At 37.8% G+C, this 18,306-nt stretch overlaps 1 protein-coding gene across 4 annotated transcripts in view; it reads left to right on the top strand.

The window, feature by feature from the left end:
* LOC119533935 (limbic system associated membrane protein) overlaps positions 1-18,306 on the top strand; it is an 878,762-nt gene that overhangs the window by 188,829 nt on the left and 671,627 nt on the right. For 2 of the 4 annotated variants that reach the window (XM_037835919.1, XM_037835895.1), the window contains exon 1: positions 6,867-7,516. In XM_037835919.1, coding sequence (XP_037691847.1) covers positions 7,362-7,516 — 155 coding nt within the window. In that variant the 5' untranslated portion in view covers positions 6,867-7,361. Of the gene's footprint in view, positions 1-6,865; positions 7,517-18,306 lie in introns of those variants that run through there. The other 2 variants (XM_037835912.1, XM_037835904.1) reach the window with 2 other exon arrangements.

Genomic DNA, 18,306 nt, shown 5'->3' with positions numbered 1-18,306 from the left:
AAATTATAATTTAATTTATAAATTAAATTTTTAATTTATAAATTAAATTACAACATAATTTTATAATTTTATTAACTATTTTCTTTACTTTGTCTTCCTGCTACCTTTTAATTCCTGATTGCCACCTCCTTCCTCTATAATCTAACTATGGCTTTCAGGGTCCTTCTTTAGGCCTAAATCTCTTCTCTATTCTATCAGCTCTTTTTCTTCTCCCTCTGCGAGCCAGACAGGTCTTCCTAAAGTTCCATTCTTTCTTTCAGACTTGTTTTCATGGTCCCGTCTTTGCATAGGGGACCTATCTTCCTTCCTCCTGTCTCTTCTTACACATCTTCCAAGGGGTACTTAAAATATTTGTTTTAAAGATCCTTCTTTCAGGATTATCTTTTCTGAACTCCCACCACACTTTGATTCTGCTGCCATACAGTTTAAACTCTACTTACTCACTAGTCCATTTTACTCTCTGTTTCATGTGTGTTTACCCTACTTCTCCACTTTGCTTGTGAGTTTCTGTGTTCCTTGGGATAAGGGCTCTGACTTTTATTGTTTTGCATTACCCAAGGAAAGGAATGGGGTTATATATGTCAATTAATTTTGACACTTCTCATAATGGAGAGGAGGTTTGAACGACCTGCCTTTCAATTGAATAAAGATAATGTTCAACCTCTCTTTCGGAGGGGCTTTAAGGGGCATTCCCCTCATCAGACTATATGGGGGCAGGACATAGGTTTTATGCATTGCTGTTTCTGCAGAGTTTGGCACAGTGCCTGTCTCATGGGAGGTCTCAAAAATGTTGTTTATTTTAATGAATCGTCTTAAACATGATAACATGACTTACGAGGCATGTCGTGTGAATCCGCTTTCTCTCCTATGGGCAATTTGCCTACATTCGTTACTAAAAACATAGAGGGCTGAGAGTGTGAATTACAGGTCAGCTAGGCAAGGAAGACATTTGTAAGCTGGCAAACTTCTAGGGTCCTTTAAATAATGTAATGGCCTAACACGACTTTTCTTGCAGCTCAATATTGTCAGTAAAATCTTGGGAAACATATTAGTGTTATTTACATGACTTATAGCTTCAAGATATTTAATTAGGCATTCCATTCAGATTTAGCAGGATACTTATTGCTTGCTAAATAAATATAGATATGTAAGAAAATATTTAGTAAAGTTTAGCAGTTAAATACCACATGCTCATATTGTTATGCACCTCATCTTTAACAAAACACTTTCTTATACTGGCATTTAATTAAATATAATAATTGTTTTAAGGGTAAACAAAGTTTAAGCATGAACAATTGCAGTAAATTGGACACAATTAGTTCTGACTAGCTGTTATAAATGATAGTCTACTTGGCATTCTGTCAGTTCTCATCTGATCAACAGTGGCTTCCTGTAAAGTAATACCAGAATAGATAGAACTACTACAGTGTGGGGAATTGCTCATGTCTGGCAAATGTTAATTACTGGTGATAGAAAATGGCCTATTAGGAAGGGTCTTACCATCATGAGTTAGTCCAGTCAACTCAAATCTCTCCATTTCCATTGCTACCCCCTTGTCCAAGCCAGTTGCCACCAGGTGGCTAAGATATCCTCCTATTTGTCTCCATATGCTTTCTATTGTTCTTCTACAATCCAGTCTTCATATGGTAATCAGAGTGAACTTTTTAAAATGTAATTCAGATTGTACCAGCCTTGCTTAAAATTTTTTATTAACATTTTAAATTACTAGAATAAAATCTAAATTCCTTACTTTAGAATCTCTTCATTTTGAACCCTTCTTATCTGACCCCATGTCCAGTCTCATCCACTTTTTCTGGTTATCTTTTCTACAACATGCACAACAACGAGACTCTTGGTTTACTCCCTTTTTCATTCCTGATGTATGACATACCCATTCCTGCCTCAGGGCCTTTGCACCTACTATCCCTTTTACCTGGAAAGGTTTTATAGTTATTTTTTTGCATGACCACCTACTTAGATTTCCCAATTTGGTTTAAATGTCACCTCTTCAAAGAGGTTTTGTTTAACTCTCCTCTTTATGCACCCCTTACCTCATCTCCAGGCCACTATCACATGTATTTTTCTCCATGACATTTACTCTCTGAAATAATATTAATATGAATTTACTCGTTTAGTATCTATTTTTTCATCTAGAATGTAAGTTCCATAAGATCAGAGTCTTGGCATGTCTTGATTCACCTCCATAACAAGAAAAGTGCATTGAATGAATGAGTGAATGAATGAATCATAAGCCTGCTGAACATGCCAGAGTTTGGAATTCCATATCTTCCTCCACTCTTCCTCACTTCTCCTTAAACGTTTTTCTAATGCTAAGAACCCAAGTCACTACAATAACCACAAAGAGGGGATAAAATAGCTTGATTACCTGCTTGTACTAACAGCTTGCTATTCAATGCTGCTACCAACATCTTTCCAGCTGTTGAAATATTCTTCCCATAAATGAAAGACTGATGGAAAAGAGCAAGCAGCATTGCATACCCAGCATTACTTGGCTATTGCCACCTCCATGTAAATAGTGACAGGATGAACAACCTGGAAAAGGGGAGGGTCCAAGGGCTAGTGAATACATGTCTGTAAAATAGTAATAATGACTATGATAGTAAGTTTGCTGATGCAAAAATGTATCTATGAGTTTGTGGGTAATCAGGAGTAGAAGCAAGGAATGAGGACCCAAATAGCAGCCAGAATCTCAAAGACCTTGCGAAAACTGGGACAGGTCCAAGCATTGATGCTTACCAAAATAAAATGAGTGAGCAAAGGATATCTAATTAGAAGCAGAAGGCCAATGTGATAACAATGAATCACAAAGGCATGCACTAAAAGCAAACCATGAAATAATCGTTTTAATTGTGTAGGGTATGGATTGAGTGTTTTCCATCACTGAGGGTTCTACAGCAAGGAATTGAACAATATTTAACTGACTTGAAGCTGACTGATTTTGTTAATCAGTGAGTCACATGTGAATGAAGTTTCTGTATTTGAAAGGAGCCAGTTTCTAAAGGAAACTCACATATGATAGTGCCATGCTTATGAGCATAATCTGGGATACTTGAATATTGCTAAATTATGATGAAATCATTGAGAATGTCATAGTAGAAATCCTAAGGAGAAATAGTAACAATTCTGCATTTCTAGTTCATATGGAAATGGTAATTCCACTTATGAAAGTAAAGTACAGACATGGCATTATTATGATTAAGACCTTACAACTGTAGAAATGTAGAGCAATATATTAATAATATTTTAGACATGTTTAGCATAAAATGTAAGCAATGTAGCTGAATTAGTTTTACATTCCAGGCTGCATCTGGATTTCATGTGAGCTTATTACCTTACACAGCTATAGAGAAGAACAAACCTTTCATACTTCTTGGGGTGCTCAGACATTAAACAGTTTTTGTTTTTCCTGCAGCATTTGTCCCTGGAGAGTGCCAGAATCTTTTAAAGGCTCTTTCAGAAAGGCAGTATGTTATTTTAAATTAGTAGTTAAGATCATCTTACTTAGGAGATGATGGCTGTTTCACATGGCTAACAGCCATACTCGCCTCACAAACAACCCGAAAGTATGTTCATGTTTGCCAGCCCTCTTGGAAGAATTCATATAGTGGTTTACAGAAAAATAGCCCATATAAATTTCAGTGACTCATTTGTTTGTTTCCTTCTCTAAATTTCTTAGGAAAGGAAGCAGAGGAGTTAATGTTGGGGTAGATTTAGGGGAGTGAGCATAAGGCTAAGATGTTATCCAATATATATTGACTACTGAATTTATTAGAAAGGAAGAGATCCTAGGGGCTAAAAAAAAAAGAAAAGAAAAGAAAAAATAGGATAGTGAGGGAGTGCAAAGAACAATGACTATTGAGGGAAAGGACTCTGAAATAACATAATGTCAAAATAGAAGTAGAGAGTACACCCACAAACACATTTAGTAATTTTTAAATGTTGATATAAGGCATATGCCTGATCTTGGGCATTCAACCATTCCTTCATTCTTACATTCATCAATTATAGAGTGCTTCCTCTGGGCCAAGGATTGGGTTAGAGAGTTGTACTTGAAGTGCTACCTGGATGTAAGTGCTAAATGTTGAATAATTAACTTACATAATAAACTTCATGGTTTTGAAATTATTCAGAAATCCAGTGTGAATTATTGAACATTTTGAGAATTTTTTAAGACAGGCTTTCTATATATTGTGTTTTACTTTCAATGCAGACAGCAAGTCAATTTAGCATAACAAAAGTTGCCAAGAAATGGACTTTATTTAATGAAGATATAAAAATAATAATAATTGCATTATGTGTTTTTTTTTCTATTCAAATATGTGCTCATGATTTTAGCCTCTTAGGTAAATTAGGCATTTCCTTTACAATCCTGATAGTGATCCTGATTAACTTAATACGTCATTTTCTCAGAGTGGTTATAGAGACAAATTCCAGATCTGACTGATTTGCTACAAACTCCACATTTCTACCACTTTAGTGTGAATTATTTTGTTCTCTAGTATGTTAAACTCCATGCTTCTTCCTAGTAACACCAGGTAAGTCCTACCAGTAACTTGACATTACTGATACAGGCATTAGTTAAGAACCATAACTATGCATCTTCTGCAAATAATATGCTATGAATCTACCATACTTCCTCCTTGCCTTTGTACAAACTCTATGTCACTGATACAACATGCTATTCATATCCAGATATGTCTGATCCTTCCCTTTAGAGTGTCTGGGAAGTCTTTGGGGTAGGGGATTATCACACCATTCACCTAGCACTATCAGTGGATAGAGATGATTCCAGGACTCCCAGTCACTTGTGTCTTCCTTTTCTTCCCCCTGACACTGGAGAAACACCACCCAACCAAAGTAGGTGCTATGTATAAGCCTTTGTTTTCACCCCTGAAAACTCAGGAAAAGCCTGACAGTGTTATCAAACCTGCAATATTGGCCAAGAGATATGCAGTTCTTACATCTCCATTTTGCACTTGAAGCTCACTTTCCCATTGATTTTGAGAATCACAGGTTTATGGGTTCTGTAGTTCAACTAACCATCTGACAACTATATTTTCTGTGGCAAAATGTGTTCAAAATTTTAAACAGTTGAGTTAGAAATAAATTGTGGAACGTCATCAGCTTATTGGCTGAGGAATTCTTATAAGCCTCAATATAGTACATCTGGGTGTATATAAAAATAATGCATACTGCAAATGTAATTAATTGAACTCCACCAGTCTTGAACTTGTGACAATTCAGTTTCCAATTCCTCAAAGACTATTCTTAAAAACTAGAGGCCTTCCTTCCTTTCCCACATTATATAAATTAACCTACCCTTTAAATGGATAAAATGTAGCAGATAAATTCTTTGAATATTCTAGGATACAAGGCAGGTATCAACACAGAAAATGCATCCTTAGGATTTCTACTCGGGGAGGCTTGATAACAGTTCCTAAGACCGAGTCCTTATTTATTTATTTATTTATTTATTTATTTATTTATTGTTTTGAAAGTATCCTTGGTTCTTTGTTTAAACAAGAGGGATGGGGATACTCTGTGCGTGTATGCATTTATTTGTGTATGCATGGAATACTTTGGAATATATTCTCTCTATAGCATTTTGTACCATTTGAATTTGGTACCACATGAATGCTTCACTTATTCAAAATAAAATTTAAAAAGAAGAAGAAAATGATATTCTTGACCAGTCCAACTTCATCTTCCATCCCGCATCAGTGTTGAAGGATTGAAGGGGATCTCACTTGAGTGGCTAAAATGCAAGGCCCTAATCACCCTCATCACTTGCTTGGTTCATAGCGTAGGAGAGACAAATGATGGCTACCCTGTCTGCCTTTAGCTGAAGTGCTGTGTGTAGCCTTAGTGTCACCCTATAAATGACAAGCTTCTGAAACCTTCCTTGCAAAGGAACATTTTGAGAAGGAAGTGCCAGTAGAAACTTGGGTAGCAACAATACTGTGCTCTTTAAACAACAGTCCTTAATATCATTACTCAGTGTGGGACTGAGTGAGGGTTTCCTGGAGAGTGAGGTTGATTTAGGGATCAGGGATCAGCTGCTGAGTCTGGCACTTGGAAAAAGACAAACCAAGCATTCACACCCCAGACCACTCAATACCAGCATTGTCTCCAATCCATCTTTCATAAGGGGTTCCAGGAGGGGGAGGGGACGAAGGAAGGAGAGAACATAAACCTTTTTAATCCTGAAAAATAAAGTGCAGGAGTGAGGAAGGAATGAACAAGATATGAGTGTGAACAGCCAGTTCCCAGGAATATTTAGTTTTGAAATCAATGTTGGCTTTTCATCTTAGACTCCACTGCCAAGTTTCTTCTCTGTTTCACACTCCTCAGCCCATCTTGCAAAACCCCCTCCCCATTGTTTTTTCCTATCCTTCTCTGTTTCCCTGTCTCCGTTAGTCAAGGTTTGCATTCTCCTATCCTCTTCTTCCCTTCATTTCTAACTCTTCCCTCTCCTTTCTCTCGGACTCTCTCTCTTGGTCTTTTATAGCAAGAGTCCCTCTCCTCCCCTCTCGCTCTCTAACAGTACCCCTAAGCTCCATTCCCTCTTCTTAAGGAAATCAGCCAGGCCTCAGATGGAGCTGTTGTCCTGACAACCTAAAGGCAAATCAGACTTTCATTAAGGCTGGCCGCGGCTGAAGGGGGCAGTTGTGCAAAGCTAGGGGCCACGAGGAAGGGAGGGGGAAAGGGATGACGTGGAGGGGCTGTTGAAAAGCAGCAAGGGGGGCGGGGGGAGGTGCTGAGCAGGGAGAGGGAGGGACTGGAGAGAGAGGGCGGAGGGGAAAAGAGACTGGGCTGCTACAGCTGCCGTGTGGCGGTTTCTTTACACTCACTGGCAGGCTCGGTGCCGGCTCCCTCGCCCGTCCGGGAAAGTGGGTTACAGAAGGAAGGAGCTCAGCTCAGGCACTAGGCAGCTCCTCACGGGCAGAGAAGGATCCAGCCACAGACAGACCAGAGAAGAACATCTTCCCTTTTGCAGCCTTTTCTTCGTCTTTCCTACAGGGTTTTATATTTGTACTCTGTTTTTAAATTGTGCTCCTTTGACTTTCTTTTTCTCTGCTTGGGTTTTATGAGGGTTTTGTTCAGTCTTAGGGGCTAAAGAGACGGAGCAAGGGACAGAGAGAGGCAAAGTGGAAAGGATCACCAACTGGAGAAGCCCATTCTGTCTTTGCGGTTGATGAAAGCCCTCTGTTTGTAAAGCCCTCCGCGGCGAGCAGCGCTTTACACACACACACACACACACACACACACACACACACACACACACACACACCCCTCCAGAGTACGCCCGCGGACCCGACCCGCAGCTCAGCGTGGCCACCATGGTCGGGAGAGTTCAGCCTGATCGGAAACAGTTGCCGCTGGTCCTACTGAGATTGCTCTGCCTTCTTCCCACAGGACTGCCTGTTCGCAGCGTGGATTTTAATCGAGGCACGGACAACATCACCGTGAGGCAGGGGGATACGGCCATCCTCAGGTAGGGCTTTTGGGCAACTTTTTTTTTTGCTACGCTCATGTGTCTATTTGTGCGTATGTGTGTGCGCGCGTGTGTGTATATGCGCCTAATCTTGAACTGCAGTTCCTGATGCTGCGGGTGTGTGTGTGTGTGTGTTGTCTGTGTGTGTATGTGTTCTACTGACTGGTGGATGTATCAGCCAACAAAATTCAGGGTAATTCTGATCCCTGTCAGGGACCAGTTGTGCTGGTTATGTGTTGCTTGATCTTCAGGATGTTGTTTCTCTCATCCAGGAAGACTAACTTCACCTATGTGTATTAGTGAGATTTGGGCAGTATTCTTGGTTTTATAACTGCTGATACCTTGTACTTTGGAGTTTTGTTGGGGTTCCTTAATTAGGAAGGAAGAGTTGTGGAATTATGGCTCCCAGAGAGTGGTACAGTGTATTGCATCTTCTGTGCTCCTGTCCTGGTGCAAGTGTGTGTGTGTGTGTGTGTGTGTGTGTGTGTGTGTGTGTGTACAGCAAGGCCTCTGGCTCTGCCCTAGCAGTAGTTCAGATAGAACACTTTCTATAAGAATCTTCTAATTGGCATTTAGGGCAATAAATCAATCTTAGAACTTTGGTTGGTTATTGAGCCTTTTCTGAAATGTGGATAGAAATCACCAAAAGAATAAAGAAAAGAAAAGGAAAAAAAAAAAAAAAATGAATTGCTGTTATTTAAGAATAGGAGTGTTAAGTACAGAGTATGGGAAATAACTAACCTGGCATAAATGGATATTTCAAATTAATTATTAACCTCAAAGACTTATATCTGTGCAGTTCTGCCAAACTTCATAATGTGGATTTGAAATTTGGAAAGGAAGAGTCCCAAGTCCTTGGGAGTTTGACCCCTGTAAGGGACAGTGAGCTAGGGAGACTAGACTGGAACCTAGTCATAATTCTATTTCCAAAAATCTCTAAGCTTTGTTTCCTGTGTTTCTCTTTTCCCTTCCCTTCTATATGTTCTGCACATATCCCTTGCCCTTCTTTCTAGCTTTCCTTGAATTTCTGTGAGATACTGACAAAAAAAAAAAAAAAAAGAGAGAGAGAGAGAGAAAGAAAAAAAAAGAACACTCCCTGAGATGTTTTAAAAATCTCATTTCATTCAAGTAAAATGAGCCAGTGTCAGTCTGTCTATCTAGCTAATATTGCTTGTAGCAATAAAGAACAGTAATACGATAGAAAATAAACCTCTAATCTGTGTGCGAGGAGCTGATAGTGCATAAACCCTGGGGCATCAGGGAGCAGTTCTGTAGCAGAGCTGCCGACAGCAGCAAAGTTTTCTTTCCTTCCCTCAGAAATAAATTTGGTTGGCTGTCACAGAGTGTCCTGCTTTGGGACCTCTAGCCTTGTTAGAGAGGAAAGTGATGTGTGTGTGTGTGTGTGTGTGTGTGTGTGTGTTTCTCCAGATTGTAAAAACTAAGAAAATCCTTATGTGTAAGTACTCTTTTCTTCATTTCCTGAGCATTGGGTGATTATGAATCCCAAAGATCGTACTATTTAAATCAGATTTTTCCTTCTAGCTCTCCAGCCTTATAAAACTGTGTATGTGAATTATCCACATGGAGCAATAAGATTTATAGAGTAATTTATCTGTTTGCAAAGGGATTTGGACAAGATGCCGAAATGTTTTTTGCAAACACACAAGGATGCCATCTCAACTGCTAACATTCACACCCCTAAAATCATTAACCCTTTACTAGTGAAGCACTCTGTATTAATCTATGCTATCCCTAGAAATATTTTTTAATGATTACAAGATTGAATATAGGAAAAGTAAATACCCTGGATTAATAGTTTTTTATTTAAATGCCCACGAACTTTGTAAGTTCTTTCTAAGTTAACCTCAACTCTATCTTAGGCTACAATTATCATAGATAAGCACCTAAATGTTAGTTCAGGAGAAAAAATGTATTCCTATATTTGCATATAGTATTTGTATAGAAGTACATGTCTATGAGAGGCAGTCTCACTACATAAAATCTGTATCTGTATCTACATCTATTCTATATGAATCTATCTATATGCTTCTGTGTATCTGTAACTCAAAAGAAATGGAGTTTTTAAACATTACATTTTAGTAGACATTACAGTGTGTATATAAGGATAGTGAAAAAAGAGAATAAATATAGAACCAGTTATTCTCTGGGAAAGTGAAGATAGACAAACAGAGCATGCAAATACCTGTGAGAGTCCAGTGCTCTGCAAATTGCTTCCTAGACTTCACCTAATGTGACCTCTTTTTTTTTTTGTTTTGTTTCCTTTACCTTGTACAATGCTTTATTGCTGAGTTGGTGGAGCTCTATCAAAGTAACTATGGAGAGAGTTCCCTTTGTTTTCTTAGCTGACCTTCTTCTCAGTTTCTTTAAATGAATCCAGTAAGTTTTGTAGGTCAGTTTCCTGGTGAAGAATGGTGCCCTTGCTTTCTATTTTCAAGTCTAGCCTGGGAAAGGTTGCTTCCACTTTATTTGTGACATTTTACTGGGAGCATGAGCTTTCAGGGGAGGAGAGGAAGGAGAACTTGATTCATTGGAAGCCACAGTAGATGCTTGGCACTAAGAAAGTGAATTGGCAAGAGGGAAAAATCCTCCTTCAATGAGTCTGTAGCCCTGAATAATCTGAAATTGGGCAACAGGAGACAAGGAAGGTTTGTAATTCTGGTGGTCCAGTCACAAGAGTTTGGCTGACTGTCCCCAAAACCTTTACTTTCCCTGTCATACTTCCATTAGACAAGTGTACTGATGTTCAGTTTTACGTAATCATGATCTTTGGCATAAAGGTGCATCTTGATAGGATAGTGTAGATTAGTCTTGGAGTCTGGCTCTTTAATTTCTATCTTTTTGAGAAAAAGAAAAGTAAAGATGATAGGATGATAATGACAAAATTGGAGGGAAAGAAAGATACTTTCATGTATATATACCTCACCCAGTTGTATCCCAGAGAAGATTCTAGATCTTCATGAGGACTTTTGAAAAGATCTAAAAGAACCCACAAAATCATCTTTCATCCCAAGGACAAATAATCAAAGTGTGATCCACAGACCACTAGCAGCAGGAGCAGCTGGGCTCCTTCCTAGATCTACTGAACTGGAATCTGCATTTCAACAAGATCCCCAGGTGTATGCACGTTAAGGTATGAGGTGCACTAGCCCATAGGACATGTGACAAAGCCTCAGGTGTTTTTCTGAACAGAGTCCACCTGCACCATTGCCACCACTCACAATCCTAGGAAGAGTTCCTCAATTACTTAACAAGTTCTAGCACTCATACTTCCAACTTCTACCCTCACACTAAGTCCTCTACAGTGATTCACCTCCTAGTTACCCTTGACAGGTTTAGACTGTGTACCTCTTTTGATAAGTCAAGGTGGAAATAGGTAGTGTTCTAACTCAACCTTTAACATTTCATTTTTTACAGTACGACTGACCATATTTTCAATATCAGCATCATATGTATAGAAAGATTATTATAAAATATTTAATATATTATAGTTTAATGTATCTGTTTATAAGGTAACTGAAAAAATTACATATACTTGCATATGTAGACCTATAGCATAAGATAGCATAAGTGTATGTATGATAAAATGCAGGGGCTCCATACTATTTTTATTTTAATTATCCTAAATTCAGATAGTGCAATTTTTTTTATTTCACAATTCTGACCCTATTTGAAGTTTGCAGGATATTATAATATTTCATATAATGATGGCATTTTTCCTATCTTAATGTAAATGAACCTAATAAGTGTTATGTATAAGAAAGCTAAGAATCTTGGAAATATAGTTTTAGGTAGGTAAATTTTTATAGTTTTTCAAAATTCCAAGGCTTTACATTCCTGTTTGTTTCTATATTAAGGGGAAAAAGAAGAAAATGCAAAAACCATAGGTATGATTATTTGACAGTAAAAGGTAAAGATTTTGTGTAAATTTCAAGGGAAATTTTTACATGGCATTTAGAACACCTACATTCAATAAGAAGATGCCAAAATGGAGCAACACTCAAAATTGCAATTCATTATTTGAAAACAAACTTTGTGGGCATTGGTCCACCGGGTGACTGTATGGCAGTTACAAAGTTTTCTTTTTCTGTAGCTAAACCCATCAAAGGTAATCAAATGTATGGGTTATTATGGATACTTTGCTTAAGAATCATAAATGTTAATGGACGGTTTATTGGATTTGATGATCTTCCATCTTCAAATGAGCATACTTGCTTATTGCTCATTGTCCATAAGATACTCTATCAAATACATTTGGTTAAATAAAAGAGTATAGCTAAATGTATTACTACATATTGCCTAAGAATATAGCATATTAAATACTTTTTGTTAAAGGATATCCATGCACTGTGAATTCTATCATTTGTTGTCATTTATCCTGAGTAACACACAGGCAAGTCTCATGAGACACATGCAAATTCTAGTAGTTTTGTGTTCCTAAAGTTTGATACACATAAGTATGTATGTATACATATATGCAACACACAATAAAGGCAGTTTTTCTGTTTTATGTCATATGATTTCAAATAAATTATTTGTAGAAATTGTGGAGTGAACAACCATAAGTGACTGACTCATCCACTAAGTCAGTTGGTGAGGGTTAAACAACATTTGTGTTTCTCAAAGCTAAATCCACATAATAGCAAACTCAGGCAAAAAAGGATTAGTGTGTTTTGCTGTGGTCTCCGAGAGCTCCAAGTACAAATGGCTGTGATTCACCTGATAGGAGGTGCCTGTATGTGCACTGGTCCCCCTACTTGCCATCACCAGAGGGTTAGTGATCCCTCTCCTTCAGACTATTATCAGTATCAGGTCACAGCTGCTTCTCCTGTTCTTATCTCACTCTTCTGCCTGTAGTTTGGAAGACCCAGAAGATCTGGGCTCTAATTTTGCATCTACCATTGCATGCAATGTGACTTTGAGCAAATCCCTTAAATGTTTTGAGCTTCAGTTTCCTTATTTATAAAATGCCGAAACTGTTTACTTTACAGAGTTGTTTTAAGAAGCTCACAAGACATAAAGTAGGAAAGTCTGTAGAATTTCCTACAGTGCTATATAAGTGTAAGTTATTAGTGGCTTTCTAATCATGCAGCCAGTTGTTTAGACTTCAGGAAACTTTTTTTAGATCAGTGATTCTCAAACTGTGTGTGTGTGTAAGAATTACCTGGAGGATTTTTAAAACACAGGTTGCCTGGCCTCCAGAGTTTTTGATTCATGTCTGGGGTGGGGTCTGGGAATGTGCATTTCTAATAAGTTCCCCAATGATGCTGATATTGCAGGTCAGGGTACTGACCTTTGAAAACCACTGACCCTTGCTACTATACAATGTGGTCCACAGATGGCCAATTTCAATATCACCTAGTTCTTTGTTAAAAATGCAGAACCCCAGGCTTCATCCCAAATCTACCAAATTAGAATCAGCATTTTAACAAGATCCCCAGCTGATTCATAAGCACATTAACATTGCAGAAAGACTGCTGTAGATAGTTCACAGCTATAGTTGCACATTAGAATTATCTGAAGAGCTTTTAAAGTATACTGAAGCAACATATTTTGTACTCGGGGATTCTTATTTAATCAGTATTGGGTAGGGCCTGGGCATCTTTTTTTGTTTTTTATTTTTACTTTTTTTTTATTTTTTTTATTCTGATATGTTCACAAAGAGTTGAGAACCAATACTTTAATAGATGAGGAATCTTTCTTACAAATCATTTTGGGGGGCAGCACTTAATAGATACGAAGTAAAAAGATTGGAGCCATGTTGTTTGGTTTGGAAAATATGTCAGAAGATAAACAAATTCAACTGGGAGAAAGGAAAGAAGTCATCACAGATCCATTGCTTCACCGCACGATTTTATCATTGTGCTGCCATGGAAAATGGGGTGATGTAATTTTAATATGGATCCATTTTACATAGTGTCTATTGAAATGACATGAAATCTTGTTTTTCTTTAAGCATATTGTCTTGTGTTTTCTCTCTCTCATTTAGATTTGGCAAGAAAGAAAACAGTTCTAGGCTTTACTTATTTATTTTTAATGCTCTAAGGGAGGAAAAAATATTTTGGCAAGAAAAATGTCATTCAGTGTAAAATGATTCAAACAGATTTCATTCTGTGTACTTATGTTTCTATATACATAAATACATTATTTACAAGATAATGACTATATGTTTGTAGAAGGACTTCAACTTTACATGGTTATCGGTCTTTTGCTAAAATTTATGGACAAATCTTTGTGCCCTAGGTAAAGACTTTCCATTAAGGATACAGTAAGTTCAGAATGCTCAACTACTACTCAGAAGACCAAGATCTAAATAGTTTCCAATATTCTAATCTATTAAATGGGGATAACTGATAACTAGCTGGCCTACTGCACAAGCTATTATGAGGATCAAATGAGATAATATGTATCAAAGTGTTTTGTAAACTAGGAAATGCTATATAAATATAAACTTTTAACATTATTGCCATTATAGTCACAGCAGGGATTAACTTTTAGGCAATTAGACAATTTAAATAAATGAGCCTTTTATTCTTATTTCTGTGGTCAAGGCTTGTCGTTTATGTGTGTGTGTGTTTTTTTTATGTATAATGTTATTTGTATATGCAGTTCTGAAACTCCTCTCTTATTTATTTTTAATAAAGTAGGTTTACAGAAAAATCATGCAGATCGTACAGAGTTCCCATGTACTTCCCTACTCTACCTCCATAGTTTTCCCCATTATTAAATTCTGCTTTAGTTTGGTTACTTTGTTACAATTAATGAAACAATATTATAATTATCCTTTTAACTGTACTCCATAAATTACATTATGGTCATTTGTTTTAAGAAGCGTGTATTAGTTCATTTCAACTCCTTAAAGTAACAAGTATCCTAGAATATACAGGTGGTTGAGTTTCTTATCAGGAGTGCAGAGCAAATAAACACTTTTTTTTGTAATCACCTATCATCAAACTTAATCTCAAGATAATGAGATTAATGAGATTTTGTTAATTGTTAAAGACTAAACTCTTAAGATCTTATTCTGAGTAAGAAAGGCCTTGGAATTAGGCAGTCAGCTGTCTCATTTTAAAGTGATGTAACTGAGAATGGATAAATTAAGTTGGTTACCCAAGGATTTGAGTGACCATTTAAAATCTAGAGCTCATGTATCCTCATTTTCATTTCAGAACTCTTTCTCTCAGAGTTCAATTGTGTTTATCCTTTTGCTTTTCATTTTTTACTATGATATGCTGTTTTTCATTATACCTAGAAATATGCCAAGAAATCTCTCTCTCTCCCTCTCTCTGTCTCTCTCTTTTTCTCTCTCTCATAATCAACATTGCACTGCTCTGTAGAGGATCATCGAGAGCTCTTACAGGTTAAGGACGAGTTTTTTCAGGAAATGGCCCATCTATCACAAGTCTACTGTCTGTCTTAACCAAATGGGCTTTCTTTCCTTCCCTTGTAGCCTCTGGCTAATTATACTCTCAAAGCCATTCTGGTATTTGGAAGAACCAACACTCCTCTGACCCTGACAAAAACTTTATTTTCCCCCCAATCTATTTCCTTCTTGCTTCTGGTGCCTCTCTCTGCCTGTTACTCTGATTTTTAAAATCTGAATTCTGGATGCTTTCCCCTGTTCCTTCACTTACGTGCCTAAGCTCTGCTATCTCCTTATTGTTACTTATGACTTTCTGCCTAGTAGACTCTCCTATTACCTGTTCCTCTTAGAAACCCCAAATAGGATGGCTGCTGTAAGACTGTGGTCCAAGTAGGTGCCCTACACATTGTAGTCATTGCAATACTGCTGTTTAAATTATTTTGAGGAAGGTGAAAGGCTTTTCTTTTCCTTTCTTTTTTTCTAATTTGCAGAAAATTTACTTTTGACTAACAGTGAAGCTGACAGTGATAAACTGGGAGGAACTAGACCAGTCTCCAAGGATGATGGAGGCATTCCATGATAAGCCTAGAGCGTTTCTGGTGAGGCATGCAGAACAGGGCACCGTGCAGCTTTTAGCAGGTAGGAGGTGGAGATACGGAGGTCCAACATGGTGCGCCAACAGTAGGGAAAGTCACAGGTCAGCAGTCCATAATCAGAGCCCAGAAAGGTAGGTGTCACACAGAGGTCTATTATCTGATAATAGAGACTTTCCATAATACTGGGGCTCAAGAGAAGGCACAGAGACCTTGGGATGAAGGCTGGCTTGAACAGGGCAGAGATTTCACTACTACATAACTTACTTAGAACCGAGGTTTATTACCAAAAGAGATAACTTAGGCAGGAAGTAAAAGCGAAGGACCCAGTCCCTATAACTAAAACTCTGTATCAATGCAATAATAACCAGGACTGATTTGAAGGTAGATCCCAGAGCATTGAACTTCATCTTATTAATCTCCTGATGTGTGAGTTCAGGATCATAAAACCTTGTCCCAGCTTTATGGGGATAAAATAAAGACACAGGTCTGAAACTAAGTAAGAACTAGCACTGCTTGCTTACCCCTTCCTTAGATAACTTTACAGGATTATACCTTCAGATCCTTCAGACTTCTCATAATTCAGCACAATGGGCCTGAGCTCAGCTGTCTATCCCAGGCCTACTGTTTTTGAGTATCAGTCTAGAAATGTCAGATTTTTCAAAAGCCTCTAATCGTGTACAACATAAAGTCCGAGCTACTTAGCTCTGAAAACTCTCCATGACCTCATTGCCTCCTGATTCATGAGCACGTGAATGAGTGTGTACATACTTAGTGCTGGGTCTTGCTTTGGTTCATGATGTTCTCTCTGCCTGGAACCTCCTCCTCCTCTGCTCCCCACCCCCACCATATTTCTTTGCCAGGTTACCTCTTCACTCCTCCTTCCAGGCTCAGCTCCAGTGCCATATCATTCAGGGCATCTTCCCTAATGCTTGCAGACTGGGATAATTACCCTATATATTATCACTGTTGCCTCTCTTCTTATCTTGAGCTTAGCATTCTCTACACTTTAAAAAAATATTTAGTTCACTTGAGTCTCATTTCAAATGTACTTTCACCTCCTCAATGGAAGGCATAACATCTACTTTACCTTTTCTTCCCAGCATTTAGCTCAGTTCCTTAAGGACTCAAATAAATTTATTTGTTCACTGAATTGAACATGGAGGGATTGTCATACTATAAACAAAGCAATTCAGAAAATGAGTTACAAAAGAGGAAACAAATTAGGAGACAGTTATGAAATAAGATATTTTGGTGGTGAGGTCAACCACTACTGGAGTAATTATGGATGTGTGCTTGAAGGAGATATAAAAGTAAAATCAGAGATGAGTTCTTCTTTGAACATTGATGGGGTGGTAAGGGCATCTGGTTAGAAGCACCTTCAGCACTGCCCATTGCAATGACTTTGTTCAAGCACAGCTTTCCAGAAAATGAGAAAGGCAAGTGGGGTATTTTGGGATATCCCAAAGCTTCAGGGTTTAAAGACAGGGGCCATTGCAAAGCATTCTCCTTTCTCTAATAGCACAGTAGCTTCTGACAGGACAAGGAGTTGCTCATTGGTCCTGAGATGAGGCATATCCATTGTGAAGAGCTCAGCATCCCAGGTATTTCTAAGAGGAATTCTCTTTCCTACAGAGCTTGCCGGAGCTGCTGAGGTTTTCCCCCTCTAGTGTTGGCTGTGACCTTTCAGCAACTAAATTGGGGTTTGGGAGTTACTTAAAGCAGCAGGGTGATATACAACAGGTGTTTCTACCTCTATCACTTTCTTGTGAAATGAGGCAAGCTCCAGATCGCTCACAATCATTTGACTCAAAGTAATTACACATGCTGAACAATGATGCCTGCCTGGGTTTTGCAGCACAGACCTATTACTCTCTCCTCAAGAAATCCAAACTTGATTATACAGTAGACTTTGTAATAATCCCAAATTCCCTTCTGTATATCTTGCCATTATGCACAAGGGCATTGCTCATATGAGTTTGCAGGAGAAACCTATAACTCTAAAGGGAAATGCAACCCAGCTTCCCATACAATAATGCCTTGCAATTTCCCCAATGTAATTTTTTGATGATGCAGTTCTATATTTAATTTTTATAATTTGAAATGGTATTTAATGATAATCTTTCTAAAGTTATACTTTAGTCATGCCACTATTTGCCACACTACCTTACTAGGAACAAAAGACAAAAATGAAAGTGATGCTGGGAAGGTTTTACTTAATAAGTTGAGAGTTTCTGTTTGGGGTTATGAAAAAGTCTTGATAATGTATTGTGTGATGGTAGAACAACATTGTGAATGTAACTGAATAGTTAAAACGCTGAATAGTTAAAATGGAAAATTTTGTGATATATATATATATATATTTATATATATATAATAAAAATAGTAAGTTAAGCAACCCAACACTAAGTCATGCATAGTAAGTATCTTCAGGTGAAAACGTTGGAAAAAATAATTGGTTTCCTGGTTTCTAATTTTTGTATTTCTTCAGTCATACCTCACCATACTATATCTACATCTGGGCTGTTTACTTCCTGAGGTTTGAGCCACATATGGTGACCAGTTTATGGCTGACCTTTGTCTTGAGATAACCAAAGATAGCTATCGTGTTATGCTGTTCATGATGTAATTGCACTAGTATATCTCAAAGTCAGCATTTTATAGTGCTGAATCATTAATTTATAGATGAAGGGATTTTTCTTTGACTCTCTTTCTGACCTCTCTCCTTCTGCTTATCCTTTGTGACTTTAATATGATGAACTGACCGTCACCATGATAATGAAAAGCCGAAATTCTTCAGGATGTCACTAGAGGAG

The sequence above is a fragment of the Choloepus didactylus genome, chromosome 1, assembly GCF_015220235.1.
Source record: "Choloepus didactylus isolate mChoDid1 chromosome 1, mChoDid1.pri, whole genome shotgun sequence".
NCBI classification, from domain to species: Eukaryota; Metazoa; Chordata; class Mammalia; order Pilosa; family Megalonychidae; genus Choloepus; species Choloepus didactylus.
This window is presented reverse-complemented; position numbering and strand designations above follow the sequence as displayed.